Source organism: Penicillium crustosum (assembly GCF_028827405.1).
Source record: "Penicillium crustosum strain IBT 35664 chromosome Unknown utg000002l_segment0_segment0, whole genome shotgun sequence".
Taxonomy (NCBI): Eukaryota; Fungi; Ascomycota; class Eurotiomycetes; order Eurotiales; family Aspergillaceae; genus Penicillium; species Penicillium crustosum.
This window is the reverse complement of record NW_026623123.1, coordinates 8,175,336-8,201,440: the sequence shown is the minus strand read 5'-3', so window position 1 is coordinate 8,201,440 and position 26,105 is coordinate 8,175,336. Positions and strand designations below refer to the sequence as shown.

Here is a 26,105-nt window from a genome sequence, read left to right as displayed (position 1 = left end):
TCATCAGTGTGGATGAATTCTGATGCACAACAAATATTACCTTCGTGGGCTACTTCTTAGGAGAAGTAGTTCTTTGTTAGTTTATTATAGCATGCACTATGGTATACCTTTAGTATTTATATCCGACTCCATACGGAGTATCTATCCTAAGTATCCCCTGTTGTAGATAATTGTGTCGGTACCCCGTACGCCTAGCACCGTTATGGGCTCCCGGTCAGAGTGATCGAATTGATCTACATATGATCTACGTGTCTGCTGATCTTTGAAACAGATGATCATGCCTTAATCTTTTCGTTGCGGCAACGCGTACTCCGTACTCCGTACTTTCGATGCCAATGACTTCTAGCCTGGTCTATCACCTATATACCTCGGTAATACCTAAATAGACCCCACAGTAGGCGTGTATATGATATGCGTGCTCGCTTATTCTTCCTCGTATTTCTTCTAGAATCTTTAAAAATTATATTGTCATAATTTATTAGAAAGTCAATTCACTGCACATGGGGCCGTTGATTCTTGTAGTTGGTGGGAACCGTTTTCTTAGCGTAGCATATTGGCAGGGGTGGGAGTTACACAAATATATATGGAGTATACATGTGCAAAGCAGTAAACCGAGGTCGCTAGCAATGATCACCATTTTTCTTTTCTTTTCTTTTTTACCTTAGTACCCCTGCATTTCAACACGCTAAATCAATCCAGGGCAAAGATAATCTCATCTGATAGGGACGGAAATAAATATGTGGAAGGGCTCCACACCAGGTGAGAGCCACAAAAACTTTATGCATACAAGTAAGCTAAGAAACAAGCTAACCTTGGGACTTTCTTGGACTTTCCTTGGAAGCGATGTAAGACATAGTGGGCCAATTGCCCGAAACTATCCCGGAAGGAAAGAAAAGATGTAGATTGATATGAATTGAGGACCATGTTGCACATAAAATTGTCCTTGTAGGGCGAAAATTGGGAAGATCACCACATGTCAAATAACTTTGGGACCTCATTGGGCTAGTAGATAACAGGGTACCTTGAGTGACATCCACCTTCATACTAAAACATACTAAGAGTCAAGTACTGTTAAGTATCTCAACGCGGGTAGGGCATCTCCGGGGCCACGTGTTTCAGCTTCATACAAGAACAACGGACCAATCAGCGGGGCCAAAACACTCACGAGCACAACGTCCGCAAGGGTTAACCCAAATGCTTTGGAGTCAGGTCGACATTTAAAAATGGACTGGTTTCCCCCTTTCTTTGAATTCGATATCCTTGCAGGTTCCACGTACTTGTCGTGATACCATCTACTCATTCACTAGGTGCAATGGCAGCGTTCTCCAAAGAAAAGCAGGAGGAAGAGGGCCTACTTGGCGAGAGCCAAGATCAAGGCCAGAAGCAGCAACGCCAGCAATCGTCCCAAAAATGGCGTTCAATTACCCTCGTGTCCCTGCTGGGCGCTTTCGCTCTCTTTGTGTACTTCGCGAAGGGATCCCAGTGCAACGGCGCCCCCTCGCATGTCACAACCCAGCCTGACCTACCCGTGGCTTCTCCCCTGATCAAGTCGAAGAGATCATCGCATCACGAACATGCCTGCAATACTGTTGACGGCGGTTATCAATGCAACTCCTCGATCTCGCACAAGTGGGGCCAGTACTCGCCCTATTTCTCTCTTTCCGACGAATCGGCCATCTCAGACGAGGTACCTCACGGTTGTCAGATCACCTTTGCTCAGGTGATCTCCCGCCATGGTGCTCGCTTCCCGTCGGCGAAAAAGAGCAAGGGATATGCCGCGCTCATTAAGGGCATCCAAGCGAACGCGACTTCATTCAAGGGCAACACGAAATTCATCCGCTCATACAACTACACCATGGGCGGTGATGACTTGGTTCCCTTTGGAGTGAACCAGATGGTGAACTCGGGAACCAAGTTCTACCAGCGCTATGAGGCGTTGGCTAAGAAGGCCGTGCCCTTCGTTCGCATCTCTGACTCGGGAGCGGGTTGTGGCTTCAGGAGTGAACTTCATCAAGGGCTTCCAGAAGGCAAAGTTGAATGACAAGCATGCCAATCACCGCCAATCAAGCCCTAAGGTCAATGTCCTCATCTCGGAAGAGTCTGGCACCAACAACACTCTGAACCACAGTGAGATCTGTGCCAAGTTCGAAGAGAGTGAACTAGGCGACGAGGTCGAAGAAAAATACATGGCCATCTTTGTGCCGCCTATCCGAGCCCGTCTCGAGGCTAATCTTCCTGGCATCAAACTCGAAAACATCGATGTGATCAGTCTGATGGACATTTGTCCTTTCGATACGGTGTCCCGGACTAGCGATGGATCTGAGCTATCTCCATTCTGCGACCTCTTCACTAAGGCCGAATGGACCCAATACGACTACCTCCAGTCGCTCAGCAAGTACTACGGTTATGGCGCAGGCAACCCGCTCGGCCCAACCCAGGGTGTCGGTTTTGTGAACGAACTCATCGCCCGTCTCACTCACACCCCAGTGGTCGACAACACAAGCACAAACCGTACGCTCGATGCCCCCGGCGCTGCGACATTCCCCCTCAACTACACCATGTACGCAGACTTCACGCACGACAATGGAATGATTCCGTTCTTCTTTGCTTTGGGACTGTACAACGGCACCGCTCCGCTCTCCATCACTAAGGCCCAGTCAATTAAGGAAACAGACGGGTTTTCATCTGCCTGGACGGTGCCTTTCGGTGCTCGTGCTTATGTTGAGATGATGCAATGTCGCCGCGATCCGGAGCCGCTCGTCCGAGTCCTCGTTAACGACCGTGTTGTTCCGCTGCACGGTTGCCCCGTTGATAAGCTTGGCCGTTGTCGCCGTCGCGACTTCGTCAAGGGCCTCACTTTTGCACGCTCCGGCGGTGATTGGTCCCAGTGCTATGAATAGGGGACTTTGAAAATAATTGGTGCAGGGTTGGTCCTCTTCTAACATACTTTTGTTTAACGATACCCTAAAGATTGCATCCTTGTGTACATATCCTTATTTTGTTGGCCATTATTAATGCAGTACATGTTACTACGAAATTTGTGCCTTAAACGATATAATTATACCGAAATATATATATATAATAAAACGGCTCTAACACATGCAAGTCATCAAAAAGTAATTCAAACAGCCCCCAACTCCAAGGGAAAAAAAAGTTCAAATAGTAATCAGCACGTTGTAGGCATATCTTTATCTCTCGCTCCCCCCTTTACATGCTCCAATGTGGCTGACCATTCCTTTTCACCTGATGCGGGGCAGAAACAACCCACGCCTCCCAAAGAGGCATCTGCTCACGCAGGACATGTACACCGTCATCCCCCAAGTCCTCACTAGACAAGGCACGCAGTCTCTCGAGCGAAGTCCGCCTCAACGGCAGTCGCCTTCCCCTTACCAAAGCAGGGAGTCCATCAGATACCAGCGGGGTAGTAGTCGGCGATTGAACAGCCGAGGACGTACCCGTCGCAACCGTAAAAGAAGATGGCACAGGGCCAGCAGGGTAATCATCAAACACCTCGACACCATTTGAAACAGCAACCGAATCAAAGTGTGCAGCGTAATCAATATCCTTCAGAACCAGCCGCTCCAGCTGCTCCATTTCCTCACGCAGGATAACCAGCACATCGCGCCACTGCCCACCAGGTCGGAGGTAGACGCTAAGTAAGCGGAAATCACGCAACTGGGGACTATGACGACGTGCTAGTGCGATGATCTCGTCTGCGCTCAGACGCCAGCCTTGGATGCTGAGTTTGCGGAGGGTTTTCCAGCGGATGTGGTGGAAGACTAGCTCGAGATCGAGGTCTAGGGGTGTTTTTCCGAGGAAGCCGATGTGGATGGCGATGAGGTTCTTGGCTGCGACGAAGAAGCGGTGGAAGACTTCTGAGAGATCGGCCATCGTTGTGGTTATGTCAGTTGTTGAGTGGAAGTTTATGTCGAGGCTTGTGAGGCGGCCACCCATGGCGGCGAGGGTTGTTGACGGGGCGCGGAGAAGCTGGAGGGTTGCTTCAGGGCTGATTTGGGGCCCTGTGAAGCGGATGGAGCTGCATTTCGACTCGAGGAGGGCGATGCTGAGGTTTGTTACTGCGCGCGAACAGGCGGTTTCCCAGTCGAAGCGGATGCTTGTTGCGGTGCTGGTGCCGGTTACTAGCGAGTGGTCGCGTATAAAGTCGATGAGGTACTCGTCTGCTTCGTCTTGCAGTCTTAGGAGTTTTATTTCCTGTAGAGCCGAGAACGATGAAATTGCACGGCGGAGGCGGGTTTGGTCGTTGTTGGTTTCAGTTAGATTGGTTTGTTCACGTAGCCGGCGGCTGTGTAGTTGGGATATTTCGGGATTCTCTAACCCCAAAGTTCGTAGTGTCGGGGCCCATCCTATGTTCTGCTATTAGTTTGATTTGCTCGCTTGTGTATGGGATATTGAAGAGCTGGTACCGCTTCCTTGATAAAAGGGTCGCACCATATATGTGATGGTTTTCACATAGTAGGCCAATTGCATGTCTACCAGCTCATCTAATCGCCGGAAGCCATGCTCAGAAAAGCGTAGAGTGAATCGACTGAACTTGTAAGGAGTGCCGATTCGCATGAAGCGCTTGCAGACGAGGCGAAAGTGATCAAGATCGGACACTTCGTGTTCGTGGTTGCCAGGCCTGGAAGTATGTCCATTTCCATTGAATCTGCCGTTTAGGGCTTGAGGTGCGGGTTCGAGAAGAAAGGACAAGATCTCGCTCAGTAGCTCGTCAGCAAGATCATAAATGTGACGTGGCTGGGCCATGATCGGCGCTCGCAGCCGAAGCATCGGCTGCTTGGTGAAGTAGCAGCAACATGGAAATATGGAGGAATTGAGGGAAAATCGATGTTCTTAACCTGTCCCCAAGACCGGAGAGACAAGTCACGGAGGGAATTGGGAAGAGGGGGAGAGAATGAGAAAAAAAAAAAAAAAAAAAAAAAAAAACCATATCGAATACTCGACTCGTCGTTCTCCTGCAGACACTAGTAGGACAGTTGACTTGTCTCACCATGCATAACGAGAGCTCTCGCCCTAACGATTGATTTCGCGACCGGGGACGATCGTCAAGTGCCTGGTTTAGCGCCCTCTGCACTGACAAGCCGGACTCTCTGACCCGATCCGCTTACTTTCATTGGTAACGCTGCCACACAAGAATCACATGATTGATTGACTCTGCGGCCAGCCAGCGCGCGAACCTGCAGGAAAGGCCATTGAATGAGAGCGAGTAGTGTTGGAGGGGCCAATGCAGACCCCGCCGGGAAGTCGTCACATCATGCAGAGTGATGGACCATGCGTGTGGATTATGTGTCTGCCCAAGAGGTAGGCAACGATTGATTGGGGGTTAATGGCCGAAATCAAGATAGACTAATGTATGTACAAGTGTTTGAGAGATTATCTACTAGCTGTTGGATCTCCCATACCATTACGTGCCGTATGTACCTATCAGACCTTCGCAAGATGGACTCGGCGCCGTCTGATATCTGTGCTGCTGATTTTGGACTCGAAGCCTTCAAGATCAGTGGCCGTGGCTGCTTCTCCAGATTGGAGCACGTCTACCTCGAATACAGCAAGGCCTTTCCATCCCTTCTTCACCCTCTCTTCATTAACAGCCGCCCCTCCTGAATGTGTCTCCTTTGAAACAACGATTGCTCCAAGGTTCTCCTCGGTAATCGTAGGCCCAAAAGGATCGGATATCTCCACAAATTCAAAAGCCAAGTTGGGTTGGATCCTTACGAGGACGGTCTTCCCATTGGGCCCTGGCGTAAAAGCACGCTCGATCTGCGGTGATTTCTTTTCAGGCGAGAAATCCATAATGGCCGTCAGAAAATCTGCAGTACTCTGCCAACGCTCCTCCCAACTCTCGAGAACTTCGGCATATTTTTTATTGACCAACAGCGCATCCCCGGTCACTCCGATGGTCAGGCGGCCCTCCCGCTCCCGGTCCAGCGGTTCCAGGACCAATGCGACTGCTGTGAGCAAGAGCTTGTGACCAACATGAAGGTGATCAAATGTGCCACCAACGACCACGGAATAGTATGGAGTGGATGGGTGTTGGTCGTCAGGAATTAACAGGTGGTCAGAGATCTCCCAGTCAGGTTGGCTTGTGATGGCTTGCATGCTTGCCGCCGTGCCGTCCCGAACCTGACTGCCAACACTGTTGGTGAAGGAATTAGCCAAATTTTGACCAGTTGTGTTGGACAAATGGAAAACATAATCCCAACGGCGCCTTGAATTTGCTAGTGATTGGATGTCCAGAATGGGCCCAAAGCGAGGACTATCAGAAACCTGGATAGCCGAGGTGCTCTCACTTGCATCGATAAATACCACCCGGGTATCAATGCCACCTGGAGAATCCAATTCAATCTTTTGTGTTGCACAGACAACACCAACCAGGGTATAGATGCTGCTCAGGTAATGTTGGAGTTGTGCAAACACTCTGGCCCGAGGTTGGCAGCCTGGGGAAAGAAGCTCTGGAATGGCCAGAGCAATATCCAGCACAGCTGTACGGTTGGATCCAATCAAGGCATTTGAGAGCTTAGTGTAGACATCCACCAAAGATGGCTGGAAGGCATCTTTGACTTGAACAAAAGAAAAGGCGGGGGGCGGGGGAAGTAGTAGTAAAGCCGAGGGTGAATTGGTATGATCGGAAGCCATGGTGTGAGGAATATATAACTACAGTAACGAGCACTGGGGTTCACGCTCAAAGTGAAGAGATATCAAATTTGCAAAGCATTCAAAAAACCAAGAAACCACAAAGAAGCTAAAAGAACCACCACCCTGAAGAACTGATCGGATCCATCTCCATCGCTGGGGTATCCGGCTGAGTCAGCTGCTCTCGTGGGATGACACCGCCCTCTGTCCTCCACTCTACAACTCTCCGATTGAGATGAGGATGCCATTGCGAGCCAAGTGACCTGATAAGCTGGAATGATACCTGGCTGACACGGTCCTCTGGTTGGAGCTCCTTCAAAGTCCCGCTATATCCCCGATTTGGTGCATCTCCCAACCTCCTTCACTGATCTCGATCGAGAAACAGTGGAGCTCATCCTCCAACTAAGATCCATCGCACCATCCCCTGCATAGACGGCGTTCTTGCTCCTCAGCATAGACCACATCATGTCGAATCCCGCCTCCTACGACTCCCACCGGCGGTCAGCTGTGTTCAGTCGCCAGCCGGAGGAGCTTCACATTCCACCAACCGGGTTAATCAATCCAAACCTGTCCCGCCAATCCTCCTCGCACGACTATCCCGCCACACCGGACGGCGGTGCCCGACTTCCCTCGATTAACGTACAACAGAGCTCTCAGTACGGCGGCGACGGGAACAACAGCAGCACTGCCCTTCCCGGAGCCTTGCAGCCAGGGAATCAGAACCGCCCGGCCGCAGTATCAATAAATACCGCTCCATCAGTCGTCCCTACCATGTCGCAGTCGTCGTCGCAAACCAACCACCGAGCCAGCATGATTAATTCACATGGACATTCGCGATCCAGCCCGGCCGGGTTCGACCAATCCTTGTACAAACAACATGGTGCGCCCGATGGCTCCAAGTATCCTTCCTCTCCTGGAGGATTTCCGCCTCACACCCCGCAAGGTTCCAAGTACTCTCCCCTGGGTTTGTCTGACATCAGACCCTCCGGTGAACACATGTTGAGCGAGGCACTTATGAACCCCGGAATATCATCGATGCCTTACAGCAACGGAGAGAACCAGGTGCCGACCAACAGCAATTACGTGGCACCATGGCCTATATATGCAGTGGATTGGTGCAAATGGCCTATCACAGGCAACGCGGGCTTTGGTGGAAAGCTAGCCATGGGAAGCTATTTAGAAGACAGTCATAACTATGTATGTGCATTCATCCTAAGGATAAATATGTTCATCCTAACCAGTCAATAGATTCAAATCCTCGATGCACACTGGACACAACCAGATCCCGACACGCCAGATGCGGCCGCGGGAGAAATCAAACTGGACTACGTGAAAACGGCCGAGGCGACACATTCTTACCCGGTTACTCGCATCCTCTGGGAACCTCCCTCATCTCAGAAGCAATCGACTGATTTGCTGGCCACGTCAGGAGATCACCTTCGCCTATGGTCACTACCGAATTCTCAGCCTCTCCAAAGCTCAAACTCGATCACTCGTCCAATGAACCAGCGAGATCCTGCCACATCCAAGCTTTCCCCGCTGGCTTTGCTGTCTAACTCAAAATCCCCTGAGCACACTGCCCCTATCACCTCGCTTGACTGGAATACAATCTCTCCAAGTCTGATCATTACTTCGAGCATTGATACAACTTGCACCATTTGGGATATTCCCACATTGACAGCGAAGACGCAGCTGATTGCCCACGACAAGGAGGTGTATGACGTTCGCTTCTGTGCTAACAGTGTCGATGTCTTTGTAAGCTGTGGCGCTGATGGCAGTGTGCGGATGTTTGATTTGCGAAGCCTGGAGCATAGCACAATCATTTACGAGCCGACGGATAAGAATGAGAAGCGTAAGTGTCTGCCAGAATATAATTATGGGCTACGAATACTGACAATATTTTCAGCAGTGATGACTCCCGGGAGCTCCAGCCCCCTGGACAATCGCAGACCGGCCTCTACCCTCCGCCTTTGTTGAGAATCGCAGGTATGGGTGTCACGATCCCAACACAGAGTAGAATCGCAAGCTAACACAGTATCCTAGCATCCCCTCATGATGCCCATCTCCTGGCGACATTTTCACAAGACTCTAGTGTTGTCCGCGTTCTTGACGTCCGACAACCAGGCCAAGCCCTATTGGAACTGAAGGGCCACTCGGCTGCCTTGAACTGCGTAGAGTGGTCTCCAAGCCGTCGCGGCATCCTCGCATCTGGCGGCGACGATAGCATGGTTCTCCTCTGGGATCTCATCAATCAGCACAACGCTGCACCAGTTGCCTCCCCTCCCTCCAGCACCCCGGGAGCACCACCTTCCACAACCTCGGAGCGCGGTCCAGCCGGCGTCTGGCAGAGCGAATACGAAGTGTCCAACATCAGCTGGTCCCCACAAGGCGGACCCAACCACACCGGCCAACCACGAGAGTGGCTGGGTGTGTGCGGCGGAAGAGGACTAACAGGAGTCGCATTATGAGCCAACGAAAAAAGAAGTCTTGATTTCCTTACGACATCTCTTCTCTTCCCTGGAGCTTCCGACCGCCCATGGCTCTGGCATTAGATGGTCCAATCTCTCTGATATTTGTTTCTGTCTGCCGCGATCTATTGCTTCGCGTGCGCACGGCATCTCCTATTTTAGTTTGTTTTGCTGTTGTGTGCTTCGCTGGTGCCGGTCGGCTTCTCTGTGTCGGACCCGGTAAGTTCTTTGCATAGGTCGAGTGAGAACCCGGTGATCTTCATGGGCGACTCTTGTGTCTGTTGATTGGCCATACTTCTGACTTGTTTGGTACGAGTGAACGAATGAATGAACTATACATTGGATATGTATCATTTTCTATTGGCTGGGAATTGGTTGGGAATTGGTCTCGAGTGTCTATTCTACGTAAATCACTGCAATCACATTACCCGAGCTCGTAGCCCCTTTGGGAACAACTAGGATTGATGATAGGGGTCAACCTTGCCGTGAGGATTTGATAGCTTGAATGAGATATGCAATTACTTTCATTTTCTGTTGAAGGAGTGTATGACGTGACAGCCTTGCTTCAATCACGAGTCTAAGTAACAGGAGTATGGATAGACCGACAGTACAGTGCGGTAAAAATAACCAAAATGCCTCGCCCAGCGAGCAGGTATCATATGGAGTACAGGTGTAGTAAGACAGAAAAAGCAACCACTAGACAATCGCGGTCTAATATAAACAGGTTCATGCCAAGGCAATGAAGAATTTCACTCTGCGCGGGTAGCCAGGGTTGGGCGACCGAGTGTTGGACCTTTGGAAATAAGACGATCTTCGAGCGAGCGCGCAAATTTCACACTGGGGATATCCACGGCACGCCAGAACACATCGCCTAGCCAGATGGCGACGGGGAGGCAGATCAGCCAGCCAATGAGGAAGCCAAGGCAATATTGGAAGTTTGTCTCTTTGCCGGTGAGCTTCCAGATATTGGGCATGATGGAGTAGCCCAGACAATGGAGGACGGGGCCGTGGACGACGTAGAATGCAAAGGAGATCTTGCCTAGGTATTGGGAGAAGGAATTTGTGAAGAGTTTCTGGATATCAGGGGAGTGGTTGATAGAGAAGACGATGAGGACGGCCCCGATAGTCTGGGCGAAACGGTGTGGCTCTGGGTAGGTCTTGGGGGTGATGTGCCACAGCCAGCTGTAGAAAGGCGTCCATTTGAAACCGATATTGGGACATGAACCGAAGTACAGACCAACTACGAAGAGTGAGATCCATAGCCCGCGGCGGGACACTCTGATTGTAGTCTTGCTGCCGGGACTGAGGCGAATGGTTGTTTTATCGTCTCGTGCTGCCGGTCGTGCGGAGGGCTCCCAGGTTCCATTGATGAGATCCACTTCGGCCATCAGCATGCCAAAGAGGAATAGGACGATTTCCCAGCGACCATAACGCATGCAGAACCAAGTCAAGCCAGAAACCACTGTCATGCGCACAGGTGCCACCAAGCGTGAGGTCCCCATGATGACGACGAATAGGATAAGCGAGGAGCGGAATTCGAGAGGAATTGTCCAAAGGTGCGGATTATAATAGTTGTAGTAGAGCGCATAATCGAATGGGTTCATCAAGGTTGCCAAGGTGACCCACAAGTCATCGGTTTGTTTTAAGAATGACTTATACACATGTGGATGTTGCTCGTTAGTGCCGAGGATTGTGTGTCCCTCTTTAATGACGCCGTGGGAGTAATTGTACAGTCCGAGACGAACAGCCACGAAGACGCAAAGAATGCCAGTAATTGCGGGGATATATAGACGAAATGCCCGGCGGAAGGTGCCCGATGCGAGCACGGTGAAAGTTTGATCGAAGGACCTGCTCCGAATAGTTTTCAGCGGTTTATATGACAGCACGTAGCCGGATAAGACAAAGAAGATGGCCACCATAATGTGACCAGATATCAGCATATGGAAGAAGGGTAACTGGTGAATTCCAAAGTTTTCCCCGCCAAATCCCCATCCTATCGCGACCTTCCATGTGTATGTGAAAAAGAAGTGGAAGTTGAAGACCAGCAGACAGGCCCAGCCACGCAGCCCATCTAGAGCCGCGATGGCGTGGAGCTTCGCAGGTTGGGGTGGCGAATTGCCCACCAAGTGTTGTAGGAAACTTGGGGTGAGTGCAAGTGCCAACCTGTGCCATGTGTCTTCAGAATATGCCAGCCAGTCCTCTTGCGACATATTCGGTGTCAGTCCCTCGGGATGCGCGAGGATGTTTGAGGGGTGAAATTGTGAGAAGCCATTCCAGCGGGGTGTGATCGTCGAGTCGGGTTCCAAGGAGGCAGATTCGAGATCTTTCAAAGGGATATCGGAGGCCGAGGTGGTGGCCCGATCTTCGAGGTGGGATGTCATTTTGTGTTATGTTCTGCAGGTCGGTCGATCGCAAGTGGGCATGTCCGGTGGGGCAACGGCCTTGATTTACATGTGCTGATAGACAGAGGGAAGCATTTAGGCCAGTATAGGGTATTGAGACAGCCGAGAGAAGGGAACTGGACAGTTCGCTCGTCCAGCGAGGTGTAAAGCTGATGATGCGGTCTTGGGGGAGGGGGCTGAGGTTGGCAAATTCGGGTAAATACGTCAGCAGGAAAGGGCCTGGTTCACCACCACTGAAAATGGCGAAATATATCAGGGAGGTGAAAGCGGGAAATTAAATGAGAGTTAGGGATATTATTCAAGGAGAGTCGAAGATCGAAGAGTCGAGGAGATTAAAGCAAAGACAAGACAGAGACGCCGATCGATTACCGTTTTCGTAAACCCGCATTTAGAACGTGATGCTCCATAAAAGCACTTGGCGTTTTTATACAAATGAGGTTATACAGTATATTCCGTAGTTCAAGATTTATAGATGTTGGTATCTCTATGGATATGTCCTCGGGGTGTCTGATGTGACAGTAGTAGTCAATAATGATAGATATCGACTTCTACTACGCCGTACTCCCTGTTAAATAGCTGAAAGGTTCCTATGCTACTTCTCCTACTTCTTAAATCAACAGTAGAATTTCTCATATCATTTCCCAGTATTTCAGGTAGAAAAGAAACCAATCCGTTTACTCATCAATATCACTTGTGTCCATATCCGAATCAATCATCAACGTCATCAACATCATGAACATCATCAGAATCAACATCCGAATCCAGATCAATAGAGCCAACCTCCGACCCATCACTCTTAGGTCCGGCATGCGCCGAACCAGTATCATCACCATCATGTTCAGAATCAGAATTGTGAAAGAGATTGGGCGGCTCGTCATCCTCAAGAGTCTCCTCCGACCCACAGTCTCCAGAAAACTGAGACAGCTTCTTGATATCATACGCCACACGAGCGCGAATCTCACGTAGATCCTCACGAACGGCAATCATCCAATTGATACCATTTGCTAGCGATCTATCATTCGAAGGGGTTTTGTACCATATGGCGGAGTACTCGGGACTATGCTGCTTGGATCGAGTCGAAGTAGAAGAGAGAACCGATCCTGCATCGACCGAAAAAAGGAACGCCAATACAAAAACAAACAGAGATAGGTGCCGCAACTTGAGCAACACTACAAGCTGGCAAGGGGAGATCGACATTGTTCGCACGAAGCCACTGGCCGTTCGGAGGCTGATAGTCCCGGAGGCTGCACTTTAGGTGTTTACTATATGCGCAGGTCATACATGCCCCACTGAACAAAAGTTTCGTAAAGCCTGGTAGGTGGAAAACAACACAAGATTTGAAAGGACCTTGCCCGTGGATGCATTATGCACACTCTTGTCCAGACAAAGCGGCCGTACCTAAGCGTTGACCAAGCGCAGCGCGACGTTGAGGCTCACGGACAATATCGCTTTTATCAGAATGCCAGTCAACATCGCGGATTGGAGGCATGAAAGTCGTTGCAATTTGTACAGAAGTGTTGCAAAGATTGAGCATTGGATTCCCTGCAGTATCAAGTGTAGGGTGGGCTGTTGAAAACATTAGAATGAAACTGCAGGAAGAGGTCTGAGAACCACCAAAAGAAATATATAATAACTTAACCTACTTTTTGAAACAGCAACTTCGCGGTTCCAACCAGGAGGGGAGTTAGGCTCTAAAGACGAGCGAGGAGACTCGTTGCTGCCGGTGGACTAAAAGTGTCATCATGAAGTAACTAAGCTCCGAGGGATAGCCGAGTAGTATAAGTTAACAGATAAATTATAGCCTAATTATCCTTCCTCCAGTTCATTACTCCCCTTATCAGTGTGTTTGTCTGCTTCTTGTGATACGATTGAACCATCTTCGTCTTTTGAAACAGGCCTACGTCTGAAGATCTGCCTGTTGTATTTTCTTTTTCCCGGTCTCAGTATCACCAAGATGGTGGAAAAGCAAGGCAGCTACGACCTTAGTCTCGATGGCAGCTTCCTTCAGGACCTGCCCCCTTTGATTAAGAGATATACATACCATGGAAAGTCGCAATTCTTTGATATTCTTAAAACTGAATCCGCTCACTTCAAATCCTCGATTAAATCAAGCGAATTCCTCCTCTTTCACGTCAGTAGAGAGACCATCGAAAACATTTTCGATCTTCGGAACGAAGACGAAGACCCTTCTATCTCAAAGCTTAGCACTTCATTCGATAAAAAAGAACAACTCCTCCTGGTCACCATGCCTTCTGAGCCACACTCTGTAGCAGCGGATGTTGTGAACACTATGATTCGCCAGACCCTGGTACCAATGGGGTTGATGACTGCTCTCCACGGATATCCGGGTGCAAATATCGAAGGGGAGGATCGAGGAAAACAACCAGATTATGGCTGGGGACCCAGAAGAAAAGTGCCTGGTCAACCCCGCAACCCGTCTGTTACTCTCGAAATTGCGTACTCAGAATCGGACTCGAAATTGAACACTGATGTCCGGTTTTGGTTGAACACTGATCACGGCAATGCGAAAATCTCCTTGACACTGCGGATCGATAGGTCCCGGCCACAAATCCGGATCGAAAAGTGGGAAAGACAAGACGACAGAGCCCATCGCTCCCAGGTCATCTGGGTTACTAAACAAGGGGGCCAAATCAAAGTCACCGACCATCCTCTTCTTATCCCCTTTGAAAGTCTGTTCCGTTACCAGCCAACTTTCCCAAGGGAGAAAGATCTCGAGATCTCACAACAGCAACTGGAGGAAATCGCGACGACGATTTGGGAAGTTCAGTGGGACCAGCAGAGCTCGTAAATTTCATTTTTCGATGTTATTGCTAATCCAGGATCATACAAAGAGAGGATAATGCATTCGGGTCCCAACGGTTTATTCCATCTATTCAACATATTGATTTATCAACTATCATGTTGAAATATAGTTCTCCTAACTCCAGAGGGAGCATGAGGTCTAGATTTAATTTCGGTCTCAAGCTCTTTTGTGAATCTTCAAAATACTATCACCGTTTCAACTAGAATGCTAAGATTATATCTGACTATGAAATATCTTTCAACTATTGCAATTCTCTGCTAAGCGAAAAGAAAGTAACTAACGCGTTGTGCTTCGGGTCCTTAGGTGAGGACTCGTTGCTCAACCTAGGGCACTTTTGGCTATATGAATCTGTTAGACTGCTAAAATCTTGTATATAGTGAGGTAAAACTCCTATCCCGGGGTTTGCTTGATGAATTTGGTGCCATAGCAGTGGTAATAGGGGGATGGCTGAAGAGGGACTTCTAGGACATCTACAGGGATGTCCCAGAGAGAAGGAGAGAGAAAGGAAGATGGATTAATTTAGAGGCAAAACATTTAAAAACTATATATATCTCATAGAGGCCTAAGAAAGGAGGCCTTTGACAAACAAGGGTAGGTATAACCCTGGAGGTAAACAAGAATTAAGAAGATGGGATGCCGAGGTGCGAAGGAGTTCGGTATATAAGAGTCTAATAGAAGCAATAAAGCTGTGGAGTTACTAAATACTATTATACTTAGATTACACCGAGATATGTCTTTCCTACATATATATATTCATATATAACTTGAGGTTGTAGGTTGATGGAAGGACAGTGTATAGTTCCAAAAACGGCTTAGCGTATGATTTAATGCCTCAGGTGTTGATGCCAAGACATCTCGAGATCACAACCGTGGCCTTTTTACCATCGCAGAGGACTCAAGAGGTTGAAAACACATATATTATGTCAAAGACTGTTAGATACTTGTATGGATTGGATGATTTCCAAAAGATAATAGATATTTTTCATAGCTCGTTCTACCAAGCTCTCCGAATACATCATACTTCCAAGAGCTCCGTTTTCTACGGGAGCTTCGCTGGACATTTTTGAGCTCCAAAGCTCCCAACGTAGAACTTAGACATCTCTGTGACTGATACAGATTGACAAACAATATAGACCATTGGACCTTGATGTCGCTGATTCCCTAAAGCGGCGACGATCCTCTCAGCTCCCTGATTCGCGCAATTCCGCAGTTCGAGAACTTCTCCCTTCCTCTTTGTCCATCCACGCTCATTGTCCCGCCGCCTTCTTTCTGCTCCCCGGCATCTTGCGATACGATCTGTATGTCGCGATCGCCTGTCGCGTGCATTTCTTGATAAAAGTGCTCGCGTGGTCGAAGTGGTCCCGAAGTGGGTGCAGTCACGATGGATTTGCGCACGATCATGAACACCGACGGCGGCGCCTCCAATCCTCCACCTCCAAGCAACTCGGCCAGTTCTCCCATATCCGATCAAACCCCCCAAAAGCGCCCAAAGAAGGCAGCTTCTTATTCAGAATATCCTACACGTCCGCCTCAGCCTCCTCCGTTGCAACACCCACAGCACGCTTCCCCAGAGCGAAGCTCACCTTACGCATCCGTTCAATCGCCTTACCAACAATTCAACTCGGGTCCAGTGATCAATACAGCAGCAAGGTCTCAGCGCAGTCAGACACCTCCACACATCTCGACACCGTATGGTCCCGGCACGCGTGATCAATTTGGCGCGTCGGCATACGGGTCGCATCCACAACACCCCGGCGGTCCTCTGGTTTCGCCATACACACCACAGCCGCTGAGTGCTGGACCGCAGCACCCAGAACAACCGTCTTATTTCGCCCAGCAGCGTTCTCAACAGCGTTCTCAATCACTTCAGTCTGTGATGACAACACCCCGAGCTCCAGTTGAATCTTACCGCAGCCCTCCTGTTGCATCGCAACCTCTTCCATCGCAGCACTTCTCTCCCACTGCACATCGATCTGTTCCCGGTACTCCCCTAGGTCCACCTCCTGCCTTTACCACCCATCAGTCGCCGTCAACCGCCCGCCCGCCGTCTTCCGGGCACGATTCCCCCGGCAATCCCCTATCTAGCCCGCGGCCGAAACAGGAGGCATTAATACGAGATCAGATTCCAACACAGTCACCTGTCACTCAGCAACAGTTTTCTCTGCATAATTCTCAACCCTCCGAGCCGACTCACCTCCCTCCGGGCGGATTAAAGCAAGAGCCAACCGAGAGCGCCAGTCCCAAATCCATCTCCCGTCACAACAGCATCATCACGGCCTCCGAGTCAGCGACCGCTGGTCAAATTCGTTCTTCAGAAGACCGAGTGCTGGTTGAGAGTCCCACAGCACAAAAGCCCACCGTTGCAGGGTCGGATTTCCTAACCTCCCCATTGGCACCAGGCAGTCAAATGAACAGTTCACCCTCCGGCGCTCGTGGAGGCGCCCACGCCGTGGACATGGAAATCGACCACGAACCGCGTGTCGATGCACAACAGCCCAAGCAAAAGAGGAGGAGATACAACGAGCCTCCAATCTATGCTCGGCTGACACCCCGCAACACAAGCAGACGGCCGATTATTCCCAATCCCCGTCCCCCAGTTCCGAAACACGCGCGACAGAGTCAACAGTATCCCTCCCTGGCTGCTCGCAGACGGTCTTCCTCGATAAAGGCTGTCACACCCGTCACACGGGTCACACGAGCACCTGCTGTTGCTTCACCAAGCACAAGTATGCCTCGCGTGCAAGCTCCCCCAGCTCTGCCCGCTCCCTCACTTCGTCCGCCGAGTACTTCGCAGACGGTAGGATCGCTAGGCCCTTGGGAGCCATCCATTACGGGCTTCATTCCACACGAGGAGGTTACAAAAACCCTTTGTGATTTCTTGTTTCAACATGTGGTCATGAGAAATGACGTGAATGCCGGACCAACGGGCTCCGCTGCTGCCGGCAAGGGAACAATCATTGAAATTGAGGCGAAATTGGGCCATATCATCGATATGGACAGCAGAGATCGAATCCACCTTCCAATCCTAACCGAGAGCGTCCTCAATCGGGAGAACACACGAATTCGGACCTCGTTCGAGAGTAAAATGACTGTGGTAAGTTGATTCCCCGATATCCTAGCAAGGATGCCTCAACCCCGATGAACTTTACTTACCACAATCCACAGGAACAACACCGAGCCATGAACAATTTCCTGAATGAGGCTGTGAAAGCGTCAATGCCTCAAGCCAACTCGACCCGAATCCCACTTGCATACGTGCACAAGAAAGAACGCGACACCTTCTATGAGATCCAAGCATCTGATTTGCCCCCCGTGATTCGTCAAAACCTGAACCCGAGACATAAACCCAAAGTCCGGGTGACAACCGATGAACGGACCGGTGAAATCATCGCGAAAATCGTCAAATGTCGAGTTGCCGACGTAGACGTCTGCAGTCCCCGGACGACCGTGGACTGGCGCGTTAGTGTCAATCTGGAAATGGAATACACGGGCGACGTCAGCCATCTCCCAGTGATAGATGCCGCTGTTGTAAAGGGCGGACGAGGCGATCGCATCAAAGATCGCATGAGCTACAGCCACTTGGCCTACCAGGTGGACTTGACCCAGGTAGCCAAATCAGATGTAAGTTTATCAAATGTTCTGTGTTACCCTCGAAAATAGTCTTCTGACCACATATCACAGCAACAACCGGGCAAAAATGAGTTCGACCACGAGCTTGAAGTTGAAGTCTCGGCTGAGGAAATCCGTCGTCAGGGCCAGCTTGCTATGTCCGGCGATCCTAAGAACCAGTACGAGGACCTCGTCAAGGGCTTTGTGGATAATATCCGTGTGCTGGCTCGAGCGGTGCCGCCATGATCATGATGGTCTTAGCCGCCTTGTATTATGTATTTTTTTTTTCTGGTCTAGGCTTTACTGGGGTTTAGTTTGTGGTTCACTGCAGATATGGTTTTTGGTTTTGTGGTAAAAAAAAGTACACTGCAATAGATATCGTGCATGGGTTATATGTTGTTTTTAGGACGACATTATTACCTAGACAAGGGAATGTCCTAAATTCATCATTTTTGGTCGCCTCGGTTTGGCTAAATATATTCGGTGTACTCCGTAGATGTTCTATAAAAGAAAGTAATAAACCATCCCACAGTATTTATTGACGACAGACTGAGAACCTTGGAAGCATTCCCTACCCATTCCATAAGCTACCTACGTAGCCTGAAGGGAGATAACTCGCTCAAATATGGCCAACGATTTACCGCAAGGACCCATATTGCTAAATATTAGACGAAGAAATAGTGGTATACAAGTGATTCTATTCACATCACACAGTGATCCATAATTTATGATACATATCAAAAAGAATGTAGGTTTCTAGCCATATAGGTCACACAGACCATATTCAAAATTTGAAAATCACCAAGCCGGCAGACTAGCAGTCCATTTCTGCAAGAACTGGATGCGCTTGCTGTTCATAGTCAGGGGACCCATTCCCCACGAATCACCCAGCCACATAGTCTTCTCAGAAGCTTTGGTAGTGGGCTTGAACTGCGGCAGCCCATTGCCATTAGGGTTTCCAGTGCGAATGAAGTTTGCCCAGTAGCTAGCCATCTTGTTCTCGACAGCATAGTCCGCGGTGTTCCACGTAACATTTGAGTACGAAGAGTAGGGAATGTTATTGAAGGTGTACCAGAGCTCGGAGCCGTGGTAAGCACCACTCTCACGGTTTTCGGCAGGAGCGTGAGTAAAATAGTAAGTGTAGACGTTGCTCTTTGCACCGCCTGCAGCCCAGTCGACAGCCCAACGCCAGGTACCGACACGGCTGAGGTCACGGTAGAACTCGTTGGCGCTTTCCGATGCTTGGGTGGTATTTGCACCGGGATACAGGGCAAAGAACTCTTCTGAAAGATCGCCAAAGAGGTTGCTGTAGAGAGTGTGGTAGTTGGAAGCAGTGTACGACAGGTCTGGGCTGGCACCGGACTCGTCCTTGTTGCTTCCAGTAAGAATGGGGATATCGGCATGAGAGTTATTGCGCAGGGATTCCGCGTAGTTGTCAGTGAAGACGTATCCGTCGATGTTGGGCCGCCACATGGGTGGCTCCATGAACGTGTCCGAGAGATTAGCGAAAGGAGTTCCTTCCCAAATGGTATCGGAGAGCGAGTCATATTCTAGGAGGGCCTCCATAGACACATTCCGCAACTGGGCAATGGATGTCACATTCATTTCCTTGAGGAAAGCAACTCCCTGCTTTTCAGCGGCTGCCTTGGTCCGATAGCTAGTGGCAACAGTTCCAGTCATAGGATCGTGTGTTCCTCGCGCACCACTCTCTGAAATGATACCTTCTGCGAGGCCTTTGGCTAACGGACTCCACATGACATCGAGGGCACTAGCCGAGCCAGCGGATTGCCCTCCGACAGTAATCTGGTTAGGGTCACCGCCGAACAGTTGAATGTTCTCGTTAACCCAGTGCAGAGCGGCTTGTTGATCCAGAATGCCGTAGTTGCCAGAGCTGTTGTGGCCCGATTCAGCTGTCAATTCGGGATGGGCGAGATATCCAAATGGCCCCAGACGGTAATTTATGGTCACTACGATGATGTCTTTCTGTGCTAGACCAGTGCCGTCGTAGGTCTTGACATCACCAGAACCACCGGTGAATCGTCCTCCATAAATCCAGAAAAGCACCGGCAGTTTCTTAGCGGACATATTGGTCTGGTTCTTATAGGCCGGAGTCCAGACATTGAGGTAAAGGCAGTCCTCACTAGTCGTGGTCTTGCCACTGGAGAAGATGCCAGCATCACTGATTGTTTGCGCGCATTGTGGTCCGAATTCGGTCGCGTTGAGCTTGCCCCATTTTGATGGTCCAGCAACCTTTGTCCAACGGTTTGCACCTGTAGGAGGCTGTGCGTAGGGAATACCCTTGTAGACGAAGGCTTTGTCACCTCCGCGGAATGGGGAGAGACCACCATGGATTGTACCGTAGTGAGTGTCGATAACTGGGGGACTTAGGGCAGAGGCGATGGACGAGCCGCAGGCTGCCACACCAGCGAGTGTGGAAAGCAGCTTCATGGTAGGTCTAAAAGAATGTATAAGCTATATCAAAGCGAAAGACTGAAAACTAAAGAAAAAGATTGTGAGCTCGAATGTTATACAGATAGCACACGTTGCTAATATATCGAGACATGGAAATGCATCCAGGGGATGATACGCGGCTGCTGAGCAACGATCTGCCCTCCATGTTTCCGAATCAGAATAACAAAGTGATGATTACGGTTTGGGCCCAACCCACATCTTCAATGATACCTCCTTTTAAATTTGAAAGTAGGGGCGAGACTTCGGACATAAATGTGGAGTTGTAGATCTGCATCGGGGCTATCGGGTTCGTATTCGGGGTGGGGGATCGTGAAACCATTAGAGCTCACGTCATGTGCATCATAATCGGAATGTACTTGAATATTTAGTTTTAAGATAAGTTTAGCATCTGTTTAAACCCCGAAGTGGAGCCTTAAGCCAGTACTTTTGATCGATAGATTGCTAAAAGCCGAGACGGCTTGTTTAAAAGATTGCGTCAAAGTGGAGATGTTAAAAATAGGATGTATTAACATAGGCCCTTGCAAGGGTAGTTTAAACTACATGACGAAAATATTGTTTCATGTGGTAGAAGCACCAGAACAACGGTAAAACTTGCCCTGCTTAGTACTGGTGTAAAGTAGACATCCAGCGACGGAGGAAGGTGATGCGCTTCTTGGACGCGGCAATTGGAACCGCACCGAAAGATTCGCCGAGGTGCATAGCAGAGTAGTTGCTGGACGATGGAGGGAAGTGGACCAAGCCGTCACCGTTGGGGTTGCCCGTGCGGATGAAGTTCGCCCAGTACTCAGAGATCACAGATTCAATCTTGTAATCGGTGGCATTCCAAGTGACATTGGAGTAGTCCGAGTAAGGAATGTTGTTGAAAGCATACCAGATCTCAGCACCGTGGTATGCTCCGCCCTCCTCATTCTCCGCAGGAGCCTTGGTGAAGTAGTACACGAAGACATCACTCTTCGCACCACCGGCAGCCCATTCGGCGGCCCACTCCCAAGTTCCAACACGGGCCATATCGAGCAGTACAGCATCGCTGTTATCGCTGGCCTGAGTGTCTGTCTTGGCGGGGTAGAGAGAGAAGAACTCAGAGGAGTAGTTGCCGAACACCTTTGTCCACAGAGTCTTATAATCGGAAACCGTGGAAGCGCCTCCATCATTCTCGTTCTTGTTATTGCCGGTCATGATCGGCACATCGGTGTGAGCACCCAGATTCAGAGATTCGCCGTATCCGTGACGGAACACATAGCCGTCAATAACGGGACGCCAGCGGGGAGGCCCAGACCAAAGGTCAGAGAAGGCGGTACCGTCAAAGTAATCGTCTTCCATCAACTGGCCCTCATCGATAAGGTCAGCCATAGGGAGCTTACGGAGCTCAGCAATCGACGAAACATTCATAGTCTTCAGGAAAGTGACACCAAAGTTCTCAGCAACATCTTTGGTGTTGTAGCTGGTAGCAACACTACCAGTGGCAGGATCATGAGGTCCACGAGCACCGCTCTCGGCAATTACACCGTGGATCAAACCGCTGCTGAGAGGACTCCACATCATGTCCAATGCACTGGCGGATCCCGCAGACTGACCACCGACAGTAACCTGGCTGGCATTTCCACCGAAGTGAGCAATGTTGTCTCGAACCCAACGGAGAGCAAACTGCTGGTCCAAGATGCCGTAATTTCCAGAGCTATTGTGTCCAGATTCAGTGGACAGGTCGGGGTGAGCAAGGAAACCAAAGGCACCGAGACGGTAGTTCAGAGTAACAACAATGATATCCTTGGAAGCAAGACCGGTTCCATCGTAGGTAATGACATCTCCGGAACCTCCTTCGAAACGGCCGCCGAATATCCAGACGTAGACAGGAAGATTTTTGTTCTTAATCTCGGCAGCGGAGGTGGTATCGTAGGTAGGGGTCCAGATGTTCAGGGTCAAACAGTCCTCGCTAGTTGAGTTCTTCCCAGAAGAGAAAATACCAGCGTCGGAGTATGGCTGTGCACACTGGGGACCGAACTCAGTTGCATGGAGTGTCTCGGTCCATGACTCGGGCTTGGTGGGAGGGGTCCAACGCTTCGAGCCTGTCGGAGGTGCGGCATAAGGAATGCCCTTGTAGACAGTTACGCCGTCTCGGAAAGGTGATGCGGCACCCTTGACAGGTCCATAGTTACTTTGGATAACTGGGAAACTGGCCGCCGCGGCGAGTGCCGGGGCGGCAAGGAGAATTTGAAGGAAGTTCAACATTGGAACTTTGAAGATATTCTCGATCGACTGTTCTGTGAGGTACAATTAATTAAGAGGCGATCAGCAGAACTTTATACACTCTATGAACATAGACTCAGCCCTAGTAGTCCTAGAATTCAGAATATTTCCATGGAAAATCGATAATTACGCGGACTATAGACTAACCCCGGTGGAGATCATGTTGGACAATGATTGCGTAAATATGGAACTGCCCCTGAATATAGGAGGAGACCAATGGCTGTCTGTCAGGCCTCGGCATGCGCCACGTGGCACTGCTGAAGAAGCATGTTTATTTGATGCGCCGGTTGATCGACAGTGGATGTACTCCAACAATACCAAAAATCAAGGGAATTCGGAGAAAGTCGAAGATGATATGCCGAATGTCCGAGATACCCTAGTCCCAATATGGAAGTCCACACCGAAGTAAACATCATCGGCTTCTTGGCCAATTAATACGACACTTCGATGTCTGACGAGATATTCCTGTCATAATTTGACATCTCAAACCAGATTTGATTTATGAAACAAATCAAAAGACCATCTAGAACGTTTCTGGGTTTCATAAACGAGCTATCCTAAATAGGCAGTTGGACGCGCTATCGGGAATCCACATGATCTACGCCCCCGCATTGCATTAAACGGTGGGTTCACATTTCCGCCCAACGCTTCCAAGTACAATACCCCCAAATCCGGCATGTCGACCCGCTCACACCAGGGCTGCTGGACGTGTAAACGACGTCGGCGTCGCTGTGACAACGCGCGCCCTTCTTGCCAAAACTGTGTCGAGCGCGGGACCACATGCGAGGGCTACGAGGTTCGGCTAAGATGGGGTACGGGGATTGCGTCGCGCGGTCACTTTACTGGTGCTGATAAACCGGTCAAGACTTCTGTGCCATTTAGACAGAGGGGAAGACAAAGGGATCTTAGTAAGGAGAGAAAAAGGAGGATGGAACTGGAGGGGAATTCCGGTTAGTGTGGTTCGCGAAATAATGAGGTTATTTGATATTGATTGGCTAGTAGCGGAGGCGAGTCGGGAGGTGGAACCAGCGGTTTCGCAGAGGGTAGTTGAGGATGAGGCTCTTTTCAATGAATGTGAGTTACTAGCATGAAAACATTTGAGTATGGTGGGCTGCAACACTGATAATGACATCGAGTAGTCATGAATAATGGATTTAACGTGCTTCACTCAACAACAGCAAGAGATACCATGCTTCATCCGCGTCTCCCGCAGCTTTGCCAAGAATCCAGCGCCTTGTATTCTATCTGCATTGCATTCCAACTCGCACTATCGAGCACAGTCACCTCTCAGTTCTGCGAATACTTCGACACCGCATTAAGGACATTTCGAGAAGAACTAGCGTGCAGCACGACCCTTTCCGATGGGACCTTGACTTCGGGGCTCCTATTGTGTAGCATTGGCGTGTGTAACCTCAACTTCCTTTTCACTTATCCTCTGGCTTAAGGTTCTGACACTGGTTTGATCTCAGCTCATGCACGGCCTGCCCTGGACTATGCATTTGGAAGGTATGCACAAAATATTGCAGAGCCATGGCCTCGATAATATGCACCACCATTCCACCCCAACCCAATTTCGTATCCACCTCCTCGAGGTGATGGGGGTGTTGGACATGGCCTGCTTTTCTGTCGGTCGCCAGGCTCCAGAGATTGGCATCTGGCGCCGATATTGCCAGCCAGCAGCACCCAGGTATGGTATTGAGCCTGTCAGCGGTCTTCCTCGTACACTACTTGATATCCTTGCCGGGATAGGCACAGAGACCACGGAGCAAAACCTTTGGGACTGGCCTGGAGAGCCAGGGAACTTTTTACAGTGTTATCTGTGGGAGGCGCATCAGCTGGCAGGTATTCTGGCCCTCAGAAAACAAGCTAAAACCTCTTCTCCTCATATTCCCGACAATATCTCAGCATGGCGGAAGCCTACCAAGTGTCCGGCAGATACATCCGTTCTTGTTGCACGGATCCTGGCTAGCCTTGATGCTCTCCGTCTCGCATCAATTGAGCGCCCAACCGAAGATGTTCATATCATGAATGCAATTGTGTTTCCTATGTTTGTCGCTGGATCGGAAGTCGGTATCCTGTGTCACAAGCCGGAATGGCAAAAAACTATTAGGAAGGGTTTGTTAGGATCTCATCAGTGTGAAACACTTCTTAGTCTGTTGGAAGAGCTATGGCAGAAGGAAGATCCAAACCTGAGTGTGCATGAGTTGGCTCGACAAAAAGGTTTGGAGATGGGGTTGATATGATTTATGGATGGATACAATTGTAAAGATGTCACGGCTGTATGTTAATCTGACTATGGGATATTTAAGCTACTTGCTAAACTCGGATCATCCGTATAGGTGCTTTAAGAGGTGACATAAAGTAGTGAAGCTTAAGACCACCTCTGTCTTGTGTTATTGGGGATCTACAGCATTGAGCTTCCCGGATGCACCATGACCCAGTGCTTAAACACATGCTCTCCAGTCTGACTCGCATAATCCACCAGTTCAACCTCTTCAGCAACTTGAAACCCAAAGCTCTCGTAGAACCCTACGTTCTCCTTCCGAGTACATTCAAGGTATACGGGCTCGTCGGCAACGTGTTCCAAGATCCATCTCATCACGCCCCCACCCAGTCCGCGTGATTGTAGTGAAGGATGCACAGCAACAACCTCAAGGTACCATAGCTTTTGTCGAGGGTATATTGCTTCCAATAACTTCAAACTAGCTTCATGTCTGTTGAGGAGCATTTCAACGCGCTAAGAGGGCCGAGTCAATATAGAAACAGGGCCATAGATAGCACTTTGCTTACCTTGTCTCTCGATCCGCTCTCGTGTGCTGGTGCAAGAAGGTTTAATAACCACAACTTGCACGCAAGCCAAATTCGCGGTAGGGACCAGGGTTTTCGTCCCGGCGGTGGGAACAGAAACACTACAGCACCGGCGTTGTCGTCTTCATGCGAAGATGTCCCGGACTCCTTACCTGGCAATGCAGCAACAGTAGAGGTGGGGGTGTCTGTTGATATTTGGTTTCTGCCATTTCTAGGATGATCTTCTGCCATTTGTTTAACGTTGGCAGAACTGAATACCTCGCCTTCGAGCATTATGCGCTGGATACGACGATACTGCCAGCTCCATCTGCCCGTATCCTGTTCATCCCATGGTGCAGCATTTGGCCTTAGCCACTGGATCAAAGGATCAGAAGAGAAAGCGCGATGAACCGTTTTCCCGATGGCGGGAATAAGATACTCTGCACCATTGATCTTTTATCAGTTTCGCTGATCGCCACTTCCACAAGCGTAGTCTATGCCTACTTAAGAGAGAGGAGCAGATAAAAGCCGTACCTTTGTGAACACGAAAGAGGTCAAGCTTGACTAGCGGTTTGGCAGACATTTTGCGGAAACTTTGAGGGTTGCAATTGACAAGAACTCAAAGAGCAAGTAATATATATACATGGT

General features: G+C 49.7%; 13 protein-coding genes across 13 annotated transcripts; 5 read left to right on the top strand and 8 right to left on the bottom strand.

The window, feature by feature from the left end:
• Nucleotides 1-1,312: 1,312 nt before the first annotated feature.
• Nucleotides 1,313-2,900, top strand: N7487_006618 (histidine phosphatase family protein; the record flags this gene model as incomplete). The annotated part of the gene is made up of 2 exons (XM_056874365.1): nt 1,313-1,960; nt 1,983-2,900. The coding sequence occupies 2 exons, from the start codon at nt 1,313-1,315 to the stop codon at nt 2,898-2,900; spliced, it is 1,566 nt and encodes a 521-aa protein (XP_056732085.1).
• A 307-nt stretch (nt 2,901-3,207) lies between these two features.
• N7487_006617 (F-box domain protein) lies at nt 3,208-4,764 on the bottom strand (the record flags this gene model as incomplete). The annotated part of the gene is made up of 2 exons (XM_056874364.1): nt 3,208-4,364; nt 4,425-4,764. The coding sequence occupies 2 exons, from the start codon at nt 4,762-4,764 to the stop codon at nt 3,208-3,210; spliced, it is 1,497 nt and encodes a 498-aa protein (XP_056732084.1).
• A 678-nt stretch (nt 4,765-5,442) lies between these two features.
• Nucleotides 5,443-6,654, bottom strand: N7487_006616 (putative pantetheine-phosphate adenylyltransferase; the record flags this gene model as incomplete). The annotated part of the gene is made up of 1 exon (XM_056874363.1): nt 5,443-6,654. The coding sequence occupies one exon, from the start codon at nt 6,652-6,654 to the stop codon at nt 5,443-5,445; it is 1,212 nt and encodes a 403-aa protein (XP_056732083.1).
• A 106-nt stretch (nt 6,655-6,760) lies between these two features.
• Nucleotides 6,761-7,115, bottom strand: N7487_006615 (uncharacterized protein; the record flags this gene model as incomplete). The annotated part of the gene is made up of 2 exons (XM_056874362.1): nt 6,761-6,964; nt 7,008-7,115. 2 exons carry the CDS (start codon nt 7,113-7,115, stop codon nt 6,761-6,763), a joined length of 312 nt encoding a protein of 103 aa, XP_056732082.1.
• Nucleotide 7,116: 1 nt separating this feature from the next.
• Nucleotides 7,117-9,119, top strand: N7487_006614 (uncharacterized protein; the record flags this gene model as incomplete). Its single annotated transcript, XM_056874361.1, has 4 exons — nt 7,117-7,848; nt 7,900-8,507; nt 8,558-8,637; nt 8,695-9,119. 4 exons carry the CDS (start codon nt 7,117-7,119, stop codon nt 9,117-9,119), a joined length of 1,845 nt encoding a protein of 614 aa, XP_056732081.1.
• Nucleotides 9,120-9,868: 749 nt separating this feature from the next.
• Nucleotides 9,869-11,500, bottom strand: N7487_006613 (acyltransferase family protein; the record flags this gene model as incomplete). The annotated part of the gene is made up of 1 exon (XM_056874360.1): nt 9,869-11,500. One exon carries the CDS (start codon nt 11,498-11,500, stop codon nt 9,869-9,871), a length of 1,632 nt encoding a protein of 543 aa, XP_056732080.1.
• A 729-nt stretch (nt 11,501-12,229) lies between these two features.
• N7487_006612 (uncharacterized protein) lies at nt 12,230-12,718 on the bottom strand (the record flags this gene model as incomplete). The annotated part of the gene is made up of 1 exon (XM_056874359.1): nt 12,230-12,718. One exon carries the CDS (start codon nt 12,716-12,718, stop codon nt 12,230-12,232), a length of 489 nt encoding a protein of 162 aa, XP_056732079.1.
• A 757-nt stretch (nt 12,719-13,475) lies between these two features.
• N7487_006611 (uncharacterized protein) lies at nt 13,476-14,330 on the top strand (the record flags this gene model as incomplete). Its single annotated transcript, XM_056874358.1, has 1 exon — nt 13,476-14,330. The coding sequence occupies one exon, from the start codon at nt 13,476-13,478 to the stop codon at nt 14,328-14,330; it is 855 nt and encodes a 284-aa protein (XP_056732078.1).
• A 1,396-nt stretch (nt 14,331-15,726) lies between these two features.
• triA (uncharacterized protein) lies at nt 15,727-18,200 on the top strand (the record flags this gene model as incomplete). The annotated part of the gene is made up of 3 exons (XM_056874357.1): nt 15,727-17,439; nt 17,511-17,966; nt 18,027-18,200. 3 exons carry the CDS (start codon nt 15,727-15,729, stop codon nt 18,198-18,200), a joined length of 2,343 nt encoding a protein of 780 aa, XP_056732077.1.
• A 552-nt stretch (nt 18,201-18,752) lies between these two features.
• On the bottom strand, nt 18,753-20,402 carry N7487_006609 (carboxylesterase/lipase family protein; the record flags this gene model as incomplete). The annotated part of the gene is made up of 1 exon (XM_056874356.1): nt 18,753-20,402. The coding sequence occupies one exon, from the start codon at nt 20,400-20,402 to the stop codon at nt 18,753-18,755; it is 1,650 nt and encodes a 549-aa protein (XP_056732076.1).
• Nucleotides 20,403-21,026: 624 nt separating this feature from the next.
• On the bottom strand, nt 21,027-22,652 carry N7487_006608 (carboxylesterase/lipase family protein; the record flags this gene model as incomplete). The annotated part of the gene is made up of 1 exon (XM_056874355.1): nt 21,027-22,652. The coding sequence occupies one exon, from the start codon at nt 22,650-22,652 to the stop codon at nt 21,027-21,029; it is 1,626 nt and encodes a 541-aa protein (XP_056732075.1).
• A 694-nt stretch (nt 22,653-23,346) lies between these two features.
• On the top strand, nt 23,347-24,913 carry N7487_006607 (Zn(II)2Cys6 transcription factor; the record flags this gene model as incomplete). Its single annotated transcript, XM_056874354.1, has 4 exons — nt 23,347-23,620; nt 23,673-23,744; nt 23,810-24,072; nt 24,140-24,913. 4 exons carry the CDS (start codon nt 23,347-23,349, stop codon nt 24,911-24,913), a joined length of 1,383 nt encoding a protein of 460 aa, XP_056732074.1.
• A 161-nt stretch (nt 24,914-25,074) lies between these two features.
• On the bottom strand, nt 25,075-26,040 carry N7487_006606 (GNAT family N-acetyltransferase; the record flags this gene model as incomplete). The annotated part of the gene is made up of 3 exons (XM_056874353.1): nt 25,075-25,407; nt 25,461-25,897; nt 25,992-26,040. The coding sequence occupies 3 exons, from the start codon at nt 26,038-26,040 to the stop codon at nt 25,075-25,077; spliced, it is 819 nt and encodes a 272-aa protein (XP_056732073.1).
• Nucleotides 26,041-26,105: the final 65 nt, after the last annotated feature.